At 39.3% G+C, this 20,261-nt stretch overlaps 1 protein-coding gene across 1 annotated transcript; it reads right to left on the bottom strand.

The window, feature by feature from the left end:
• Window positions 1-3,484: 3,484 nt before the first annotated feature.
• LOC125307709 lies at window positions 3,485-18,068 on the bottom strand. Its single transcript, XM_048263794.1, has 6 exons — window positions 18,050-18,068; window positions 16,387-16,439; window positions 4,595-4,909; window positions 4,140-4,466; window positions 3,728-4,033; window positions 3,485-3,634 (listed from the first exon to the last, which is right to left on the bottom strand). Exons 2-6 carry the CDS (start codon window positions 16,427-16,429, stop codon window positions 3,522-3,524), a joined length of 1,104 nt encoding a protein of 367 aa, XP_048119751.1. The 5' UTR covers window positions 16,430-16,439; window positions 18,050-18,068; the 3' UTR covers window positions 3,485-3,521.
• Window positions 18,069-20,261: the final 2,193 nt, after the last annotated feature.

The following is a 20,261-nucleotide window of genomic DNA, read 5'->3' as shown; positions in this document are numbered from 1 at the left end:
TTCTGAGCTGTTTTGGGGATTAATTTAATCACAATATTGCGCTTCACTGTGCATTATGAGGTTCTGAGCTTTTTTGGGGATTTATTTAATCACAATATTGCACTTCACTATGCATTATCTGAAAGCTGCTGCTACTGGATGTGTGTTTTTTTTTACTACCACAATTTCTTCTTACACACACACACACACAGAGATAGAGAGACAGAGAGAGAGAAACATAAGTAATATATATATATATATATATATAATTTAAAATATAAGTACATATTGTATTTTTGAACTTGTTTACAGACATGTGTACATGGGCGTATAGAGGGGGACACTGGTGACCAGCTGACCAGTCACCATCAATATTTTGAGATGACAAAATTGTCCCCATATTTTAGCGAACTCTTTTGTGCTATTTGGACTAAATTTGACGGCCAGGACGACAGTAAAAGAAACACTGTCATTTGACTAGCTGAAACTGAAGGAGGATTATCTGACACACACAAGTGTCAAAGCATACATGCACTTTGCAGACAAGCGAACGGGTATGTTCGGTAGGCAGGCTAACCCCAAAAAAGGCCAGCGTAAAACATTTTAATATTCCCTTTGCCCTTCAGCATGTAAATTATTTCTCTTTTTTGTGCTTTGTGTTGCAGTCATATTTACTTGTTGCTTTTACTGACGTTTGTCAATGTGTAGAGTTAACCTTTTTATAAGGTCCATCCAAGCTTATTAAATGTTATTTCTGTGACATTATAATGAAGTAGACCATAGCAGGTTAGGCTGTTTACTGAGCAAAACCGCTTACTGAATTACATATACCCTATCAGTATGCCCTATTTACCCGCATATCCGTTGACCAGGGGGTGATCAACCATTTAAGGTAAGTCATGTAAGTACATAACATTCACATAACTCTATTAAAATAAAGCAGGACTGAAACAGTACACCAAGTACAATATAACCACGTTTCACTAGCACAGGCCTGTCATACAAATATAAGTCAATTGGTTAAAAACATAGCCTATGTTAAGCCCACTTAATGACTCTACACGATGTGATTGGCCCTATCAAAGTTTATTTTTTCCACCTTGCGAGCCAACAGAGAGTTGCTAGGCTAGCCCGGGCATGCTGCTAGGGTGTGTCTAGATTTCTAGGCTAACCTATGCCCAAAATAATTCTGAATTATTAGCTATTCATTATAACTAGTTCACCATCTGCAGCAGGGGTCTGACAAGAAACTGTGTGTCCCCTGAAATACCTCAACCTCTATCTTAAGTAGCAAACATTTGTTAAACTCCTCAATTTCATTTGACAGAATTAGAAGAAGTGGAAAGAAAGCTACATGAAAAGAAAGTTCTTTTTTGTGAGAATCTTAATTACTGGTCTGAGGGGGCAACATATGCAGGCATAGTTAGGCCTGCCCGCTGTGTAATTCTACAGCTTAGTCTAGGCCCCTATTGATGTTCTCAAAGCAGTTGTGTCTGTCTATTTGAATTTGTCGTTTGGATCCACTCCCTTATTGTGTGTTTGTCTTGTATGTTTTTGATTTAGTTCCTGTTTGTATTCCTTGTGGTAACGGGACAATTCAGTCAGCTCTAAGGGTCAGCCGGTGTCATCCGGGCCTAGTGTGATTACTGTTGTTGTCTGTATTTTTCGTTGTTTGTTGTGGTTTGTTTTGCAGGAGTAGGGGGTGCTACAGGGGAGGCTGGTCACCTGGTGTTGGTGGGAGTCTAGCTTGTAGTGCATGTGTGGCTTCACTGTGTGTGTTTCCAGTACTGTTCACCTGTGTGGGTTGCGGTGGTTGCTGTCTCTTATATCCACGTGTGATCCTGACATCCCTTTCTTCAGGATAGCCTGCCTCCCTCTGGTAAGCCCCTTCCTCCTGTTCAACTAATTGTCTTGTCTTATGTTTTGTTACCTTCCCACTCTGTGGCACAAAGTTGTACATTTTTAATAATAATTTTATATTTTCTTAGTCTGTGTTACAGCTTTCCTTCCGGTCTAGGTTTCTCTTCATTTGTTCCCCATCCTCTGTGCTTAAATAAAAACCTTTCATTTTGTGGAACATGCCTGAACCTGTGAGCCTGTTGAGTCACATGCCTGAACCTGTGAGCCTGTTGAGTCTTTTGATTAACAGAAACCTGTTCCCTGGTTTGATACTAGGGTGGCGTAGTCAGCTACTAAATTAAACTTCTTGCCAGTTCTTGGTAACGCCACACTTGCAAGGATTTTACCCAGGCATCTGAATGTGGAATGTTGATCTGCAACTTAGCCAATTCCAAAAACCTAGCAAATGCATAAATACCCTGATGAAGATGTGAGGATTTGTGACTCACTTGTTTGACTTGAGAATTTGCTTTCAGTCAGCTATTGTAACTATACTGTTCTGAGTAATGTTTCCTGAGAAGTGACTTGGAACTGAAATGACAAATTACAATTTTTTGCAAACATTTTAATATTTGATATAACATGACAGAAAAAAACGTACTACATACAATGTCCATTAAAAGGTCAATTTGACCCCACATCACTTTTCAATGTACTTGGTATCCCTTTAGCATAATTTCCAATGTCCAGGGCACCATGGAAGTAGGAATGCCCTGTTGGGGAATTGTGCTTAAGGTGTACCCAGTGTGCTAATAACTTACCAAAGTTATATAGTGCAATACCAGGCATTCTGAGCATGCAGTAGAAAATGACAGAGAAGCCATTCTCCCTATTATGTCACTGTACAGTACATCAAAATGAGATTTAATCCATTATTTTAAAATTGCATTATGTTACTGTAAGATGTTTAACAATCAACCAAGGGAGTGATATAGCCTGCAGGTGGCACATAGAAATAAAAAGCTACAGGCTACATCAAAATAGAAAAGAAGCATACAAAATGTTGCACTTCCTATTGGAAATTATTTTACGACTGCAACATATAGCATTCACCACTGGAAAGTTTGAAGGGATTTTCCACCATTTGGGGAATTACACTTATTTTCCACCTCCCCTTGAGTTAAAGGTACACTATGCAGGTTTTTTAGCTTGATATGCAAGTTTTTTAGCTTAATTTACCTTCATTTAACAGCTTCAGAGTCATTGGAATGGTTATATGTCTTTTTTTGGGTTGAATGGTGGCCGTCTCGCTTCCCCCTAGCGCCTGTGAGCGGAAAAACCACCCTTGCAACTGTGGGCCGGCGGGCCGACGGCCTCGGCGTCAGGAAGTATAACGAGTGTAACAAATTGCTTTACTGCATTCAAATACTTTTAAACGTGATGCTAGCAGGTGGATGCTAATGGTCTAATCTGATTCAATGATCTATGCAAGGCTGGAGCTAAAAGTGGTATCACCAGACTCCGAGAACGGCTGGATGAACTGGAGAAAGGTAAAAATCAATTGTTTAACTCAAGGGGAGGTGGAAAATTAGTGTAATTCCCCAAATGGTGGAATATATCATTTAAATTGAGAATGTATCATAAAAAAATACTTTCATAATAAGTATGTATTTTCATAAATTTTATTTTCATAGTAATCCATTTCATGACATCAGTGGAGTACTTCTGCACTTCTGCTTCTTCTTCTTTCTTATAAGTAAGAAACTAAGCAGAAAAAATACCAGCAGTATGCATAGCATAGTGATCAGGATTAATCCTGAAAAAGAGAAAAGACACACAAACAAAAATGATCATTTTCTATATGAGGCTTGCACTAACATTTCAAAGCATCTGGAGATCACAAACATACCTATCAAGGGAAGTTGCCTCACTTCAAGAACAATCTCTGTCATGATATTGTCTTTGGTGTACACTACTCTGTAGGTACCTTCATCGTTCTTGGTCAAATCTTTCAGAGTTAAATACCCATGTTGTATGGAAATACGTTCCTGTACATACTCGTGACACACTGCACCAGTCTCTCTAATTTTGCAAACCGTTTTTTTAACACCTATTTTTTCTGTGAGGAATTGGATTTCAACATCGTTAGACACATAAAAGGTGAAAGAATCTCCTGTATTATACTGTACACGTCGACGTTCACCATGGTCTACACCTGAATAGGAAAGAAGAAATTATGAACAAATGTCAATAAAACAACAGTTAACTGCAAACAATGTATTGCTTTAAATGTTCTGCGTAGTGATCATAAACATAATTACCTTTAATCACATGGACTTTAACAGAACTCAAAATATGTCCTATGTCATTTTTAGTAAAACATTCATAGTTTCCTTCATCAGTCATTTCAATGTTTTTTATGACCAAAGAGAAGTCTCCCTTGCGAATCTCATCCAGAAAAATATTTGCCCTGTAATCAAAGTCTGGGTAATGATGTGTTGTTCCTTCGGTCAGGTTCAGCAGCACTTTTCCATCTTTCCTCCACTGGACGCTGAATTTGTCATTAGCCAGCTGTCTGTCGATGAGGCTATAGCAAGGCAAAGTAACTGTGCCTCTCTCAATTATGTTTACTTCTTTAGTTGGTGACACTAATATGAGAAAGACACCATGAAATATAGTGTAAAAAACAGTGTGAAATATATTCTGAAATGCAATGTTCTCTCCTCTTGTTTATATTATCATTGGCAATGTATAACAACATCCCCTATGAACTCACCAGTCACTACCAAGTTCCATGTCCTTATCAAGTCTGCCCCAGAGAAACAACTGTATATATCAGTGTCACTGAAGACAGTGGGATTGATGTGAAGAGAAAATCCTCCTTTACTGAGAACATTGTCAAAACGTGCTCTATTTTCAAAACCAGGGCCATGGCTGAAATGTCCTTTAGAGAATTTAGCCACCAACTGATATGGGGTTTTCCATGTGATTTCAAACTCATCGTATGACCTAGCTTTAGCATCACAATAAAGAGTGACTGGATGTCCAAGTACGACTTGCTTGGGTTGTTGGCCAGATACAGAAGAGAATACTGGGGGGAAAAACATTAAAACAGTAAACCAACATTCTGTCCTTTCACCTACAATTTCCAAGACAAATATTTCATATACAGTACAAGCAACAGGCATAAAATACTGAAATAGTGTGACACGTGTAAATACCAAATAAAGCAGTGCAACTATATATGAAACAATTGTTTTTGACTGATGTCATGTTCCTAATGGTCTCTCAATGTAGTGTAACTTTAGATCAACACCTATTTTTGTGTCTTGTAGGCCTACTCTCAGAAGTGAAAAGGAGAGAGAGGATGCAATGTCAAGCGCGCAGAGCACCGACGCGCTGCCATTAAGCCACAAGACAGACAATAAAGCTTGCTATACCCTAAAATTCGTCCAGGCTATATATTTTTTTAACATAGATATTTAACACAAATAATGACACATATTGGTCGGCTGTTTCATATGCTTGCAATAGGTTTAGGTTTTTGCTGATGGCAATGACAATGGCAGCATTAATCACTTTTGGTCTAAATTAGAAAAATATCGACATTGACTGTGGCAGAGAATTTCTATGGGGTAGGGTATTACATATTACCACTGTTTCCACCAATGATATGTATCGCTGCATCATCAACAACGTTGTTGGAACTACGGTGTTCGAATGCCGGAGGTAGCGAATTGCGACACAGGTACGATGCTTTCTGGAAACAGTGACAAACATCGTCGTTGTTTGATCGCATGTTGCGTCGTACCATGGGGGTTTTCTAGAAATGAGCCCCAGGTAAGCCCTGGGCTCACCTGCCCATATAATTTTCTGTTTATTTTGTGAGTGTGGCATTCCCAGCTGCTGTTTGTATAGTTGCCCCTTGCAAGAACGTCATGAACAGGACTCTTCTTTGGTTAAGTTTGCTGTTTTAAATGTTCGCTCTGTTTCCAACAAAGCATTTATTCTGAATGACCATTTTACGTCCCACCATCTAGACTTTTTGTTTATCATCGAGTCTTGGCTCCCTGGTGATGACATCATTGCACTTGGTGACCTGTGCCCTCCTCACTGTAGTGTTTTAAATTCGCCTAGGGTCTCTGGTCGTGGTAGTGGTCTAATTACAGTGTTTAAGAACCGTTTTAAATGTAGAATTGTACCAACTGATCTGTTTTCTACTTTTGAACTACAGTGCAGCTGTTTAAGATCAATGCATCTGTACTTTGTGCCTTAGTCTACCGTCCACCAAAAATTAATTGTAATTTCATTCAAGAATTTGCTGAACTTATATCTTTTATGGCCTCTCGTGCTGATAAGTTACTGATCTTGGGGGACTTTAACATCCACATATGCTGCCCATCTAAACTTTTGGTCAATGAGTTTTAGGCCTTGTGGACTCTTTTAACCTTGTGCAGTCAGTTATGGCCCCAACACATCAGAAGGGTCACACACTAGACCTAGTGTTGTCCTCTGGTTTCTCAGTTTCCAATGTTAAAATAGTTGATACTAGTGTGTCTGACCATTTTATGATTTTATTTGAATCTTCACTGTTTTGTCCCCCCCCCTCCATCCCCCTCATCCTACTCCCTTGTCAGAGCTATTAATTCCACCACAGCCTCACAGTTCACTAATACTTTTATGCCCTCTCTTAGGGGCAGCCGTGGCCTACTGGTTAGCACTTCGGACCTGTAACTGGAGGGTTGCCATATGTCTACTTTGCTCATAGACGCACAACTTCATAAACTGGGAAAAGTGTGGTTACGTTTGTTTATTCACACGCCGGAGTTAAACTCAAAATTGGACTTCCGTTACATGTCTGGGATGACTAAAGTAATTGGGAATGAACCGACTTTTGGAGCTGAATGCGATCCAATAAAACTAGAGAAATGTTAAAAACAGACCAGTAGCATTTTGTTTATGGTTGTCTAGCAACAGAAGTGACTACTTAATTTGTAAAGCAAAACGATCTAGCTCTACATTGCAGAAGAATTAAGGATACTGCTTCTTCATGACTTGTTTAAATGTCATTGTAATTTATTTGACGCATGCTCGTGTTTAAAAGTGTCACGCATAGCTGTCCCCGATGTTACAGCAGCTCCTTGTGGAAACAGCAAAGAGTGCACATATCCCATGAGATTTCTGACGAGGAGCAGAAGCTCTCTGCCTCACCAGATCCTTACTGTTTATTAATAAAACAATGATATAGAATAGAAACATCTGGAATCTATTTATTTAATCTTAAAGTTGGCTACAAAGAGCATTCATAGCCTAGAGAAAACGATACATTTTTCTTTATCTGCAATGTTCCAGGAAGATAGGCTTACATTTATAGTCCCTGTTTGATCACAGGTCCAAGAAAACGAGTGGATATAACGTCAATGCATTCTAGTTATGTTTCATGTAGCCTAGCCTACTTTATTTCATGTTGAGTTTTGCTTCCCAGCATGCATTGCATATTTTTGGCTATTATTAGTTTTTAATATTTTGAAACAATATGGTTTGAACAATTTATCTTAGGTGATGATGTTTTTAACAATATGCTACGGGATATGCCCATTAAAACGTCGTATTAGTTTATTAAGAATATGACACCGTAGATGTGAAAGCAGCACATACTAGCCCGGTATAAATATCCATGTCTACTCATCATTAGTGTAATGCATTCGGAGGACGTGATTTCATACATGCATGAAAATATGAGGTGAGTAAAGTTGATTGTGTAGTTGTAGAACAAATCGTTAATGCGTGTTCATGTTCCTTCTCTCCTAGCAACGCTGAGACTTACAGGATGTAATAGCCTACCATACTAAATCGCGCTTTTTTTTACCATCGCGAAAAAATATAAACGCGGCGCCGCGATAACGTCAGCGGTGACCATTACAGGACGTCCTCTCAAAGTCTCGTGGACGTCTTTTAGACCTCCCGAACAGAGGTCCGCAGTACGTAAAGGGAACCCTACACAATGTCGAGGAGGTGACGTTCGCCAGGGGACCTTTAGGGGACGTCGCCAGGACTTTATTTTGTTTACTGGGGGCAGCTCACTGCGCCGGGATTAGTGTGTGCTTCACCTCACTGTGTGTACACTGTGTGCTGGGTATGTTTCACTAATTCACAGATTGGGATAAATGCAGAGACCAAATTTCCCTCACGGGATCAAAAGAGTATATACTTATACTTTGACCTGCTGTCTTAGATTCTCTTTCCACCTACACAGACACTGGGGATCTACTTACTCTTTTTAATACATCTTGCCTTGCCACTCTTGATTCTGTAGCTCCTTTAAAACAAAAGTGGTGTAAATCCAATAGGTCCTTGGCTCCTTGGCTAAATTCCACTACCTGTTCGCTCAGAAAGGCTTGTAGGAAAGCAGAGCGAAAAACTACAGGTCTCCTATGATATATTTAGAGATTCTCTTAAAGGGACACCAGGCAAGCCTGATGCTTTTTCTCTACAAAACTCCCCCTCGCTCGGTCTGAAGTTCTTTTCCTTTTCTTTGCATCTTCCGTCAAGAGTTTTCGCTGCTTCTTCGCCGGCTCTGCCATTATTCACACGTTTGCAACAATCGCTAGCGTTTCGTTAGCCTGCCTCTGTGCTGTGGATGCAGGATGTAAACTGATCCTGCTTCGATTCGGGTGGATACACTGAACTTGCAAGCGGGATATTCTTCCTACAGGCAGTAGGGCGGGCGAGAGTCTTCATTAAGCCTGTAACGAGTCATTTAACCATATACCGACTTACGAAGATGAGTAATTAACACGAAAACGTTGCCTGGTGTCCCTTTAAGGCTTATCAAAACACTGTCAAAGCATCAAAGGCAGCTTTCTATGCTGAGCTTATTCATAAAAATGCTCACAGACCAAAAGTGTTGTTTAACACAATTCATTCTATCATAAATCCTTTACTACTATATACCTCTGCCTGCTACAACAGAAACCTGTGAGATGTTTCTATTTCTTTTTATTGACAAAATTGACAACATAAAGTCTCTCAAAATCAGTCTGTAATTTGCCGCCTCCAACAATTCGAACCAGTCTCTTTCTCACAGCTGTCAGACGTGGTCTCTCATATGAAGCCCTCTTCTTGCCACTCTGATATCCTTCCATCTCACCCTTTTCAAAGAAGCTTTTGCGGCTATTTGCCCTTTTATCTTGAGCACCATTAATAGCTCCCTGGCTAATGGAGTAGTACCCTCTGGCTTTAAACACGCTATTGTGCAACCTCTCCTGAAAAAACCTTCCCTTGATCCCATTGATTTGAAAAATTATAGGCCCATTTCTAAACTGCCCTTTCTCTCTAAGATCTTAGAAAAAGTTGTTCTGTCACAGGTCTCTTCCTATTTAAACACCTCTAATATCCTTGACAAGTTTCAATCTGGTTTTAAACCACTTCATAGTACAGAGTCTGCCTTACTTAAGGTCCATAATGATCTACTGCTTTCTGTTGACTCTGGCTCTTGTGCCCTATTGGTCCTGTTAGATCTTAGTGCTGCTTTTGACACCATTGACCACAAGATCCTTTTAAAATGCCTGAATGTTGAAGTTGGTCTGCAAGGCACTGTATTAAATTGATTCAGATCTTACTTAACTAATAGCTCTTTTCAGTGCATTTAGGCAATGTTTCATCATCATCTGCTCCCATTAAGTGTGGTGTCCCCCAGGGTTCTATTTTAGGGCCTCTATTATTTTCTTTATACATGCTTCCCCTGGGCTCCATTTTCAATCAATACAATATTCGTTACCACTGCTACGCAGATGATACCCAATTTTATATACCGGTGGCCCCTGAAAATTCCTGCTCATTGATCAACCTTTTTCTTTGTCTAAATGACATTAAGAATTGGATGGCTAACAACTTTTTACAGCTAAATGACAGCAAAACAGAAGTAATCATTTTTGGACCACCAAATTCTGTCAACAATGTAAGCAAGGCTCTTAGCCCTCTGTCTGTTAACCATCACAGTGTGGTCAAGAACCTAGGTGTTTTCCTAGACTCTTCTCTGACTTTTAACAAGCAAGTCAACAGCGTTGTCAAGGGAAGTTTTTTCCAACTTAGAACAATAGCAAAGCTCAAGTCTTCTCTCTCCTACAGTGATTTAGAAAGCCTTATACATGCCTTTATTTCCTCTAGGCTTGATTACTGCAACAACTGATACTACTGTATGTAGGTGTAACTAAATCTACCTTAAACAGACTCCAACTGGTCCAAAATGCTGCAGCCAGATTACTGAATGGATCTAAGAAACGTGAACACATTTCACCTGTGTTGGCTAAACTGCACTGGCTTCCTGTGGAACACAGAATTAAATTCTTCTGTTTGTTTTCAAAGCTTTACATGGTTTAGCACCTCAGTATTTATGTGATCTTTTAATTCCTTACTGTCCTCCTAGACCTCTTCGATCATCTTCCCAGTGTCTTCTTTGTGTCCCTTCTGCCTCTCTTAAATCCAAAGGTGACAGAGCTTTCTCTGTCTAAGCTCCCCAGCTTTGGAATAGCCTTCCTGATGTTGTGAAATCCTGCCCCACTATTAGTAGTTTTAAATCCAACCTAAAGACCTACCTCTTCTCCCTAGCTTTTAACACTTCCTGACCCCCTCACCTCTCCCTTATTTTATATGTATGTATGTATGCATGTTTGTATGTATTATTATTATTATTATTTTATGTAAAGCACTTTGGTGCAATGTTATTGCCTTGAAATGTGCTATATAAATAAATTTGACTTAACTTGACTTGACTTGTATAGTTGATTGTATTACATGACCCATTTTGTGCTACAGTAAATCATGCAATAAGTAAAGAATAATACAATTTATACCATGGTCTAGGTTGAAAAGGGTGTCGTTTAAAAAGTGATACATTACACCTGAAGTAGATCTGGTAAAAAAAAGTTTAATCGCCGTTCCATATCAATGCTTATGAATGGTAACTATAACAAAGATAGTAAGACGACGGTTGAGCCTGGAGGCAGGCTTCGCAACAATGGAATCAACTGTAAACAGCTGAAAAAACTAACAATTTTACCTCTAAAACTCGTTTAGTATTAATAATTGATTTCATATTTATTTATTTCGTAAGTGACCATGGTATAAACGGATAATACCCTCCGATGCGTCCATTATCGGAAATAAATGGACTTCGCGGAAGCAAATCCGCTTCGCGTCGGATGGTTCACGCCTCCGCGTCGTCCATTTATTTCTGATAATGGACACGTCGTCGGGCATTATCCCGTACACATCCGTTCCTGTGGTAGTTTTGGGTTGTTTAAGAGGGGTCTAAAGACATTTCTGTTCAACACATACTTAGTTGTTTAAGCGCTTATGTGTTATGGTTTGTATAATATTGTTTTATTTTCATTAGGCTGTTGATTAATTTGACATTGTTGTTTATTATTGATATTCTCCTTAATGTAGTCTTACCATGTCATTGTTTTTATATTATTGATTGAATGGACATTATTGTTTTATTATTGCTTTTCCCCTCATTTTCATTGCTTATTTTATTAGGCTATTGATTGAATTGATATTGTTGTTTATTATTATATTCTCCTTATTATATTTGACCAACATTCTAATCTGTTCCTTGTTCAATTGTAAATATTATGTTGTTTTGTATTTGTGTGTCGCTTTGGACAAAGCCGTCTGCCAAATCCATAACCATAACATATTTTTACATTTGTCTAACCCCTGCCAGTTCTTTTTCAGTACAAGTATATTGTTACCTCAAACTTCCTTCTCCCCCTCCCCTAAGTAGTTCTTTCAATAAAGACATTTGATTTTACTGGAATTCACGTCTCCGCCTGTTGTATTTGTGTGTGTGTATTGTCTAATTGGTATCAGTATATGTTGTGTACTGTTCTGGGGTCCCTGGGCATTAGGTCCAGGGTGGCGTAGACCAGTGTTTCTTAAAGTGTGGTCCGGGGACCACTGGCGGACCGCAAGCTATCCCAAGTGGTCCGCGGGCAGACGTGGTAAAATATAAATTAGCCTAGTTGTTTGGAATATTGAACCAACTTGTAGCCTATGTAAATCCAAACAGTTCTGCAACTATCTATGTAACTATGCCAGTTCAAATCATATGAATCCTCTAACACAATAAGCAAGGTGCCAAGACAATAAGCAAGGTTGTTCAGTGAGTATACCTATTGTGTAGTATACTGTTGAAGTAGGTCTATTGTTTTTTTTTTTAGCTATACCTATTACAGTAGGTGGTCCATGAGGTTTCTATTTATTGGTTAAGTGGTCCTTGGTCTGAAAAAGTTTGAGAAACACTGGCGTAGACGACAACAAGCAGTTCTCACATCTGTAATATAAACACTGTCAGACTTTTTGAAAGAATTTCAGCTTGTGTAGTCCTATCAGTGCTTTCTGAACATATTGAACATACTTTTAAAAATACAGTGATAATACTGAAAACCGTGATCATTTTGATCACTATAACTGCTAGGTTAAATTTTCATACCGTTACATCCCTACATCATACCATGTTACTGAAAAGTTAACCTCCGTAGTTCAGAAAACACCTCTGACTGCTGATTTATCCCTGATGGCTGCTGCCTTTTTATCTTATCCAAATGTGATTCTTTTATTTCTTTTACTGTTTTTAATGACATTTTTTTAAAACATGTAGCACTCTTCCTTGTGAATGTAGATTCCTTGTGAATGTAAAGTGCATTACGAATTAAATGTATTCATATTATTATTATTATTATTATTATGACCGCTTCAAAAGCTAATTAGTGAAGCATCATATAGGGATTGTCAAAGTCCCCGTCATCTACTTCTATCAAATTTTTGGTCAACGATACCCGGGACACCGAACCACCGGGGCACATGAAATTTGGTGGGTATGTTTTACGGAAAAATTTTGTTTCGTCCCCGGGGGCCAAATAAAGCCAAAATAAATATTCATCATCATCATCATCATCATGGCTGCATTTCCAGTATTGGCGATAAGTAGATGTTTGTCCACTAGATGGCGCATCGTTGCAGTGAGACGTAATTTTGTTGGAAGTTAAAAGTGGGTTGGAAAAACAATGGACGCTTCCTAGGACTGTGGTTTACCGCAGAGAACGTCTAATAAGGATAGGATGATGTTCACATGAAATGTAATTCCCATTTCTTCTTGAAGCCGAAATAAATCTGAGGATGTTTATCGGTCATGCTTGGTTTTTACTGCAGGTACGTTAATCTTATAATATCAATAAGGACCTAGGTAATGTTACCGTTAGCGTTGGTTGAGTGATGGAGGCCAATTTGATTGATTGCATTTGTAGAAAACTATAAATGCGGTTATACCAAGCAAATTGATAGCAGCACTGTAATTGTATCTTTCGACTGTCATTTGTTGCACGTGCTACAAAAATCATTCTGTGCAATGGAAGATTTACCAACGTTACACCGGTCTGATACAGTTTTGCCTATACATGCGTGAGACTGAGACGCCTGTTTATTTTGTTTTAAGTGCGTGCAGGGTGTGAGAGGGGAATCAATGTGCTTTGATTCCAGCTTGGTAGTTGTAGTCTGTGAAATTAAAAAAGCGTGTGTGTGAAGTATCCAAACAATGACACCTTCATTTCATTATGGCTGCTTTAGCAACACACCTTAAGCTACTGTGTAGTGGGTCCCATTTAGAAGTGGCTACTTCATTCGCGCTTTCCTTGACTCATGGAGCTGCGTGAATTTTATTACAACTTTTCGCCATGATATGGCAGTTTAAGTCCGCTTGATACTGTAGGCGTAAGCCATTGGTTTCCAAAGGAGATTTTATTTGTGTCGCCAGCATAGCCTATTGACAATTTATGTTGTAAATAGGCCTACCTAAGCCTACCTGTAGCTTAGGGAAGCTAACAGCTTTCTATTAGGATCTAGTTTGTTAGTTACAGTTTTGTCATAACTCCCTGATGCATTTTTGCATTTAGAATAGCCAGAGTGTATATATCTCAATCGGAAAATTAAACAATATCGGGTGCCTATGGACTAGGCTGGGTGAACCCAGCCTGATCTGCCCGCTATTTATTTTTTGATTTCTTAAAAGATTGAGCTTGGTCTGGTGAAAGCCAGACTAGCCATGGACCTCAGTTACACAATGCAAGGGAACATGAATCAGCCTATATTTGCACAAACAATAACGGACAACAGCTCTTCAACTTTGGCCCGTTAAAATGTGTATGAACAGTCTAGCGACGCATTTCATCAAGGTGTCACATGTCAGTTATTTGCACCACTGGATAGATTTAAAACGGCATTTCGTTTCAGACTACTGTTACTTAATTTGTGCATTAACAATAACGTTTCAGACTACTGTTACTTAATTTGTGCATTGACAATAAAGTATTACATGAACTTAAGATGACTAAAATCTTATGTAGAAGAAGAAACATTCACAAAAAATCCATCCATCCAAAAATTACCTTTGTTTTTGATAGCTGTTGAAAACGGCATGGAACTGACAGAAATGTTTTTGTTTATAAATAAATAAATAAATAAATAAATAAATAAATAAATAACATTATGCTGATACCTTTTGCTTTTCCCAAATACAATGTAGCCTACAGGTGTAAGTGACCTTTCATCAATCCAGTTGCAATGGATGAACTGTGATGAACAGCCCTACTTGTGATTGTTTAGAGATTTTAAAGGTTTTATAACAATGCTACATCTTCTTTGGCTATTCTACAATCTATTCACCTTTTCAGCGCCAGTAAGCTACTTTCTGTGCAGCCGCACACACACACTCAGGCATGCCAAACAAGCATACACAAAAGTTTCAAGAGTGGGGGATGGAGTAAAAGATGGAGACAAATTGAAGTGTGATTTATTTTAGTGGAACGGATGTACAGGACTGAGCGGCGGTCATATTTTGTACCGCTATGCGGTACATCTAGTTATTATTGTGTCGCTTAACAATGCATTTGACTACGTAAGTTGCACCACCATAGTTCAAACTATCATTCTGGGGTCCGTTTCCAAAAAGCATATTGCTATGCTATGTGAGTTAGTAGATTTGAGTTGTGCATGCACAAACACTTAAAGGAACTATATGTAAGATTGTGGCCAAAACTGGTACTGCAATCACTTTCAAATTACTGTAGAGTGGGAGTATCCCCTCCCCCTCCCCCCCTGACTCGAGGTTGCCAACCCGGATGCCGAAACACTACTGACTTTGTGATTAGTAGAGGGTGGTGCATCAGGCAAAAACACAACATGACATGATAAAACACAACATCAACATCAGTTGAGGGCTGCAACTTCACTTTTTAAATGAGAATATCCTGGCAGGACTACTGTTGTCAGTGAAATAAATATTTGAAATTAACATGATTTCTTAATGTCAAGTGACATATCAGGGCCATTTTATGATTAATTGAAATACATTTCATACATACGGTTCCTTTAAGGTTCATATTGTCTAATATCACATTTTTAATTTTGGAAAATTAAAAAGTAAGAGCAAATGTGCTAGCTCTTACTAAAATGTGACTGAAATATGACCGAATATCAACACCACATTTCTGTGTCATTGACGTGTGACTTAAATACGGTTGACTCACATTTGGCAGTGATGCTACCATGGAAGATGCATCGTAGTTAACAACTATGCTTTTGGGAAACGGACCCCTGACAGTTGTGTTGTGTTTGCATAGTTCCAACCATGGAAGTTGCTAACTATGCTTTAGGAAAGCGTACCCCGGGCTTGAACGTATTAAATTGCTTTCTCCTCAAAAGTTACAAAAGAAGCTTGGCAGGGAAACTAACTTTAGTATAATTTGTTTGGACAATGATCTTGTGCCATGTCATTTAAGATCAAATCACTTACAAATATACTGTAAATGCTTAGTAAACCATTTACAAGGAATTAATGTATTCAGTAGCTATTAATAGATTACTTACAAGTAGTTTATAAGACACTCAAAACACATTGTATGCATACATGTTTATTAATGGTAAGCTCTGAGCAAATATATATGCCAAAATCCCCATATAAACTTTCAAACATATAGCATCCCCAAATCTATAGCGAGTACTATTTATACTTTCAGGCCTGGCTCAACAGATGCATTAGTCCGAAGCAATTTAGAAAAATACAGAATCAGATGGAATTTGAACCTGGGTCTACAGGCTGAAAGGCGACATTGCTACCCCCTGTGCCACTGTAACCTGCGTTGTGTTGAACCTGCGCGATTCAGTTCTGCACGCGCCCGGACTCGAACCCGCGAACAGCAGCACCACGGATCGGGAGGCGAGCGTGCTGACAGTTGAGCCAATAGCCCAGGCTACTGGCTTGCATGCCAGCAGCACTCTTGAGGCGTCGGGGAGTGAGGTTTACCAACGTTCCACAAACACAGCTAAGCTAGCTGGCATCCGTTACACCACCACTAACTAACTAACTAATAAGCTATTATTGATCATTAATAATGAGAACAATAATAGCCACGCTTTATTTTATGACTTATAAACTACTTGTGTAGAAGTATTTGTCCCTAAATCTGCTCCACTGAACCTCCAAAAATTCACCCTTCCCCAACTTACCCAATAACAAAATGCTTTTCACTGCAGACAGATGAAGTGTCATTTTCAATAACCTGAAATAGACAACAGCCGTCAGGTAATTAGTCAATTTGGCAAAAATTGCCTAAAAAAACATGACATAGGCTAGTGGGGGGGGGCAGGGTTGGTTGTCACACTTTTTACTTAAAATGAATTTCCGCCAAAACCGTGTCCTGCATGAATTACCTTTCAGGACACAAAGGAAGCCTAATGTGTCAGGTACAAATGGAGGGGCCTTGTTCTGCTTGAATCAGTCTGTTAAAAAATGTGAGCTGTCAAATGCACCTTGTGCAAATGTGACAACCATCCCCATTGGGGGGAAGGTTGTCACACACTATGGAGTTGGTTGTCCCAATGTTCAAATGGGATAAAAATGAAAAATGGATACATTAGGAAACATCAAGTATCTTCTTTTCATTAGTATTTTACGATTTATGTTGGTTTTTAGACTAGATGAAAACCCTATTGAAACCAAGGTAATATGATGATATAATGAAATACTGAAGAGTCCATAGGCCAACACGTGACAACCAACCCCACAAAAAAATTGACAACCAACCCCAACCAGAGCCCGTCTACGGAGAGCCTTGGCACTTCCTATTAAGCCTCATTGTATCAACATTGGTTGCAGTTCCATTAGAATTCCACTGGGGGTGATCGCGGGCAAGTTCAGGTTAAATGGGGGTCTATGGAGCTAGATGGCTAAATGTATCTCTTTCACCTGCTTGTCGTGGAAGAATCGTAGATTTTATTGTAGTTTATGCAAGTTCAATATAGATTTTAGATCTAAAGTTGAATGAACGAGTACTTATGTCCTTTTCATTTCTTACAGGTTGGGTCGTTGTTGCCCATATCACGCTAGCATTGTGCTAATGAATGACGTCATTGACATAATTGAAAGGCTTTTTAGAAGACTTACGTGACAAAAAATATAACAATCAACAGTGTGTATTTTCTTTGCCTCTCCTAGTGAATGCAACATTCAAATTACTACTCAAAAAATTATATCCAGAGAAAAGTGAATATTGAGGGGTAAAGCTCCATAGACCTCAATGCATTCTGCACTCGCCTGCGAGCGCCCTCAAGTGGAATCTGAGGAGGAACTGCAACCAGTCCAGAAACCGGAAGTAACCAGACAGTGCCAATTCTCTTCCTATTAGACATTCTCTGCCCCAACTGACATTGCTAGCTCTTCATGGCTAGCAGCCACATGTTTTAGCATAGCTAAGATGAAAGGTAATTGTAGCTCTCTCTTTATACTTTTAAATGGTACAAGGCCTAATTATTTTATTCTCAACCCATTGTGTAATGAGTTAGAGGAAATGTGAATGTGAATTTACCTTTAGACATAGAAAACAGTTAAAGTTGTCTCACATCAAGGTTATAAATCTTTCATTGAAAATTCCAACGTAGATGACCTCTGACACTATTTCTGATCATTTCTGTATGGTCTCAACGGTTTTGACCAGTGCCCTCGAGTGGCTGAGATCAGACACATGTGAAAACCTACGTGTGACAACGAACCGCTTTCCCCAACTTTAAGTCTAAAGGCCAACAGTCTACGCTTTTCCCAAAAACTGATTACATTCAGTTATATTACAGGGGCATTGTTACATTGTCCAGGGAGAAAATTGGGGTTAAGTACCTTACTCCAGGGCACAACAGTGGAAGCCGGGAATTCAACCCACAACTTTTCTGGCTACTGCCTGCTTGCCCAGCTCCTACCGCAGTATAGTGCAGTAGTAACAAGGTTACATCTGGAACAAATTTGTAACAAGCTGAATTTTTCATGATATGTTTAGAATACCTTTAGGAATGACATACTAAATGTCCCTGTGAATCCCCCTTGTGCTCTCTGAGATATTCAAGATGGCATTCAAAATGGCCGCCATTTGGAGATTTTTTCCATATCTCAGGCTTAAAACATAATACAAATGTAATAAAAATGCTAAAATATATGTTTTCTCATACAAGGAATCCAAATTCACCATTGATACACTGCTAAAGTTAACCAAGATTGGTTATTAATGTGACAAATGACACGAAATTCACATAGTGAATCTTTTCTTGTATCATTTCTTGTAATCATTTCTTGAATATCTCAGAAAGCACAAGGGGGATTCACGGGGACTTTTAGTATATTATTCCTAAAGGTAAAGGTATTCTGAACATATCCTGAAAATTCAACTTGTTACAAATTTGTTCCGGGTTTGACTCAATTTTGAGCTTGGACTAGTAGGTGACTAGTCCTACACTCCATACCAACGTATCACCAGCCTCAACACACTGCACCACAGAGCAGACGGCGACAAGAGTGAATAGAGCTTATTACCTGCCAGCATATGAACCAATGAACTTGATGACCCTGTCATTAACCGCGTTAGTAAAATGCTAACCTCCTGTAGTTGAAAAGGAAACGGACTCCTGCACTGTAAACATTTGCTGCAACAGTTCGCCAGAAACCTGACATTTCTGTAATGGATGGGAGTCTATGGTAGCCTAGAAATCTAGACGCGCCCCTAGCGGCTGCCAGGGCTAGTCTAGCAACTCTCCGTTGGCTTGTGAGCTCCAGACATCGAAACTCAATCAGGCCAATGAAATCGTGTATAGAGTCGTTAGGTGGGCTTAACATAATAATTGATGGCAGTGCAACGGTTTGGCTTGAATTCCCTGCTACTTGAAAACAAATAAGATGGATGTTGCTGTTGGCGAACAGTGTGACACGAGTTAAGCTTTTAAGTTGGCAAACGTTTGAACTAGCCAACTAGCTCCGCTGGTGGGAAACGCATATGGGACTCATAGCGCTGCCGCTGTCCCATTGCGTGCAGAGGGAATTTGAAAGACAATTATCCCGCCCCTCGGACTGGGCGCTGCGAACAGTGAGTGCCCAGGCTAAGTCTATGGAGAAGACAACACGTAACGTAGGAAACATCCACCATTTTTGAATTTCGGTTTTGGAGAGGTGAAAGTGAGATCTGTCTGAATGACTGATGATTGATGTATTATGATTGATCGTGGACATTAAGCTAAGTTAAAGTTTTTTTTTCACGTTAAGGGTTTTCTAATGTCTCACAGAAACGAAACCCCTGGGGTTCCTCTGGGGATAGCCTACTGCGCCCGTCTGATGAGTAGGCTATGTTTGGTCCTTTTGTTTAAATGTAGACCAATGTAGCCTACGTTGTTTTAAGCTAATAAATGTAAACAGGCCTATAAAAACATTAACAAATGACTTCCTGCGCAATCGCAGGGATTAAACTAAATTCAAGGCTAGCCTATTATACTCCTTTGAGAAATTTTGCCATGAGAGACAACTGAGTTGTTGTGGGCTGTATGACTCAAAAAATAAATAAAAGGCACTGAAGAAATGTTAAACCCAACATCACATATTTCATAGACATAGCCTACACTGAGTCGTAATGCGAAGTAGCCTAGTCTAGCCTACGTTCTAAGTGCAAAAAGTAATATCTTACATTCGTCGTGCTGGCTGAACGGACGCCCGAGTAGCATACTTTCGGTTCGTCAAAGACTATACGGAAGAGTTCGGTGATTTAACTCTTCACAGTCTCTATTTCCGGGACCCAACCACATCTACAGAAGTAATGCTTACGGTAGCCTATAACACAATTAAACGAACACATGCGATGCCTATGCATGGCGGCGTTTCATCTGACTGGCATGGGCGTAGATTTAGGGTGGGACGCTAGGATAGTCCTAATCAAAATTTTAAGATGACAAAATTGTCCCCACCAATATTTTAGCGAACTCATTTGTGTTGCTGATCATTCTGACAGCCAGCATGGCAGTACAAGAAACGTCGTCATTTGATTGAATGGAAACGTAAGGAGAGTGTCAAAGCA

The sequence above is a fragment of the Alosa alosa genome, chromosome 14 (assembly GCF_017589495.1).
Source record: "Alosa alosa isolate M-15738 ecotype Scorff River chromosome 14, AALO_Geno_1.1, whole genome shotgun sequence".
Lineage (NCBI taxonomy): Eukaryota > Metazoa > Chordata > Actinopteri > Clupeiformes > Clupeidae > Alosa > Alosa alosa.
The sequence above is the reverse complement of the archived record's forward strand: the minus strand, read 5'-3'. Positions and strand labels throughout refer to the sequence as shown.

What these genes read in the sequence shown, in the direction of transcription:
- LOC125307709 (XM_048263794.1), bottom strand. Translation starts at nt 16,429, where the DNA reads ATGACACTTCATCTGTCTGCAGTGAAAAGCATTTTGTTATTGG. An exon ending in ATGGAACTTGGTAGTGACTG is followed by an intron (nt 4,467 to 4,594) that starts GTGAGTTCATAG and finishes TTCTCATATTAG; the next exon opens with TGTCACCAACTAAAGAAGTA. An exon ending in TAAAGTCCATGTGATTAAAG is followed by an intron (nt 4,034 to 4,139) that starts GTAATTATGTTT and finishes TTTCCTATTCAG; the next exon opens with GTGTAGACCATGGTGAACGT.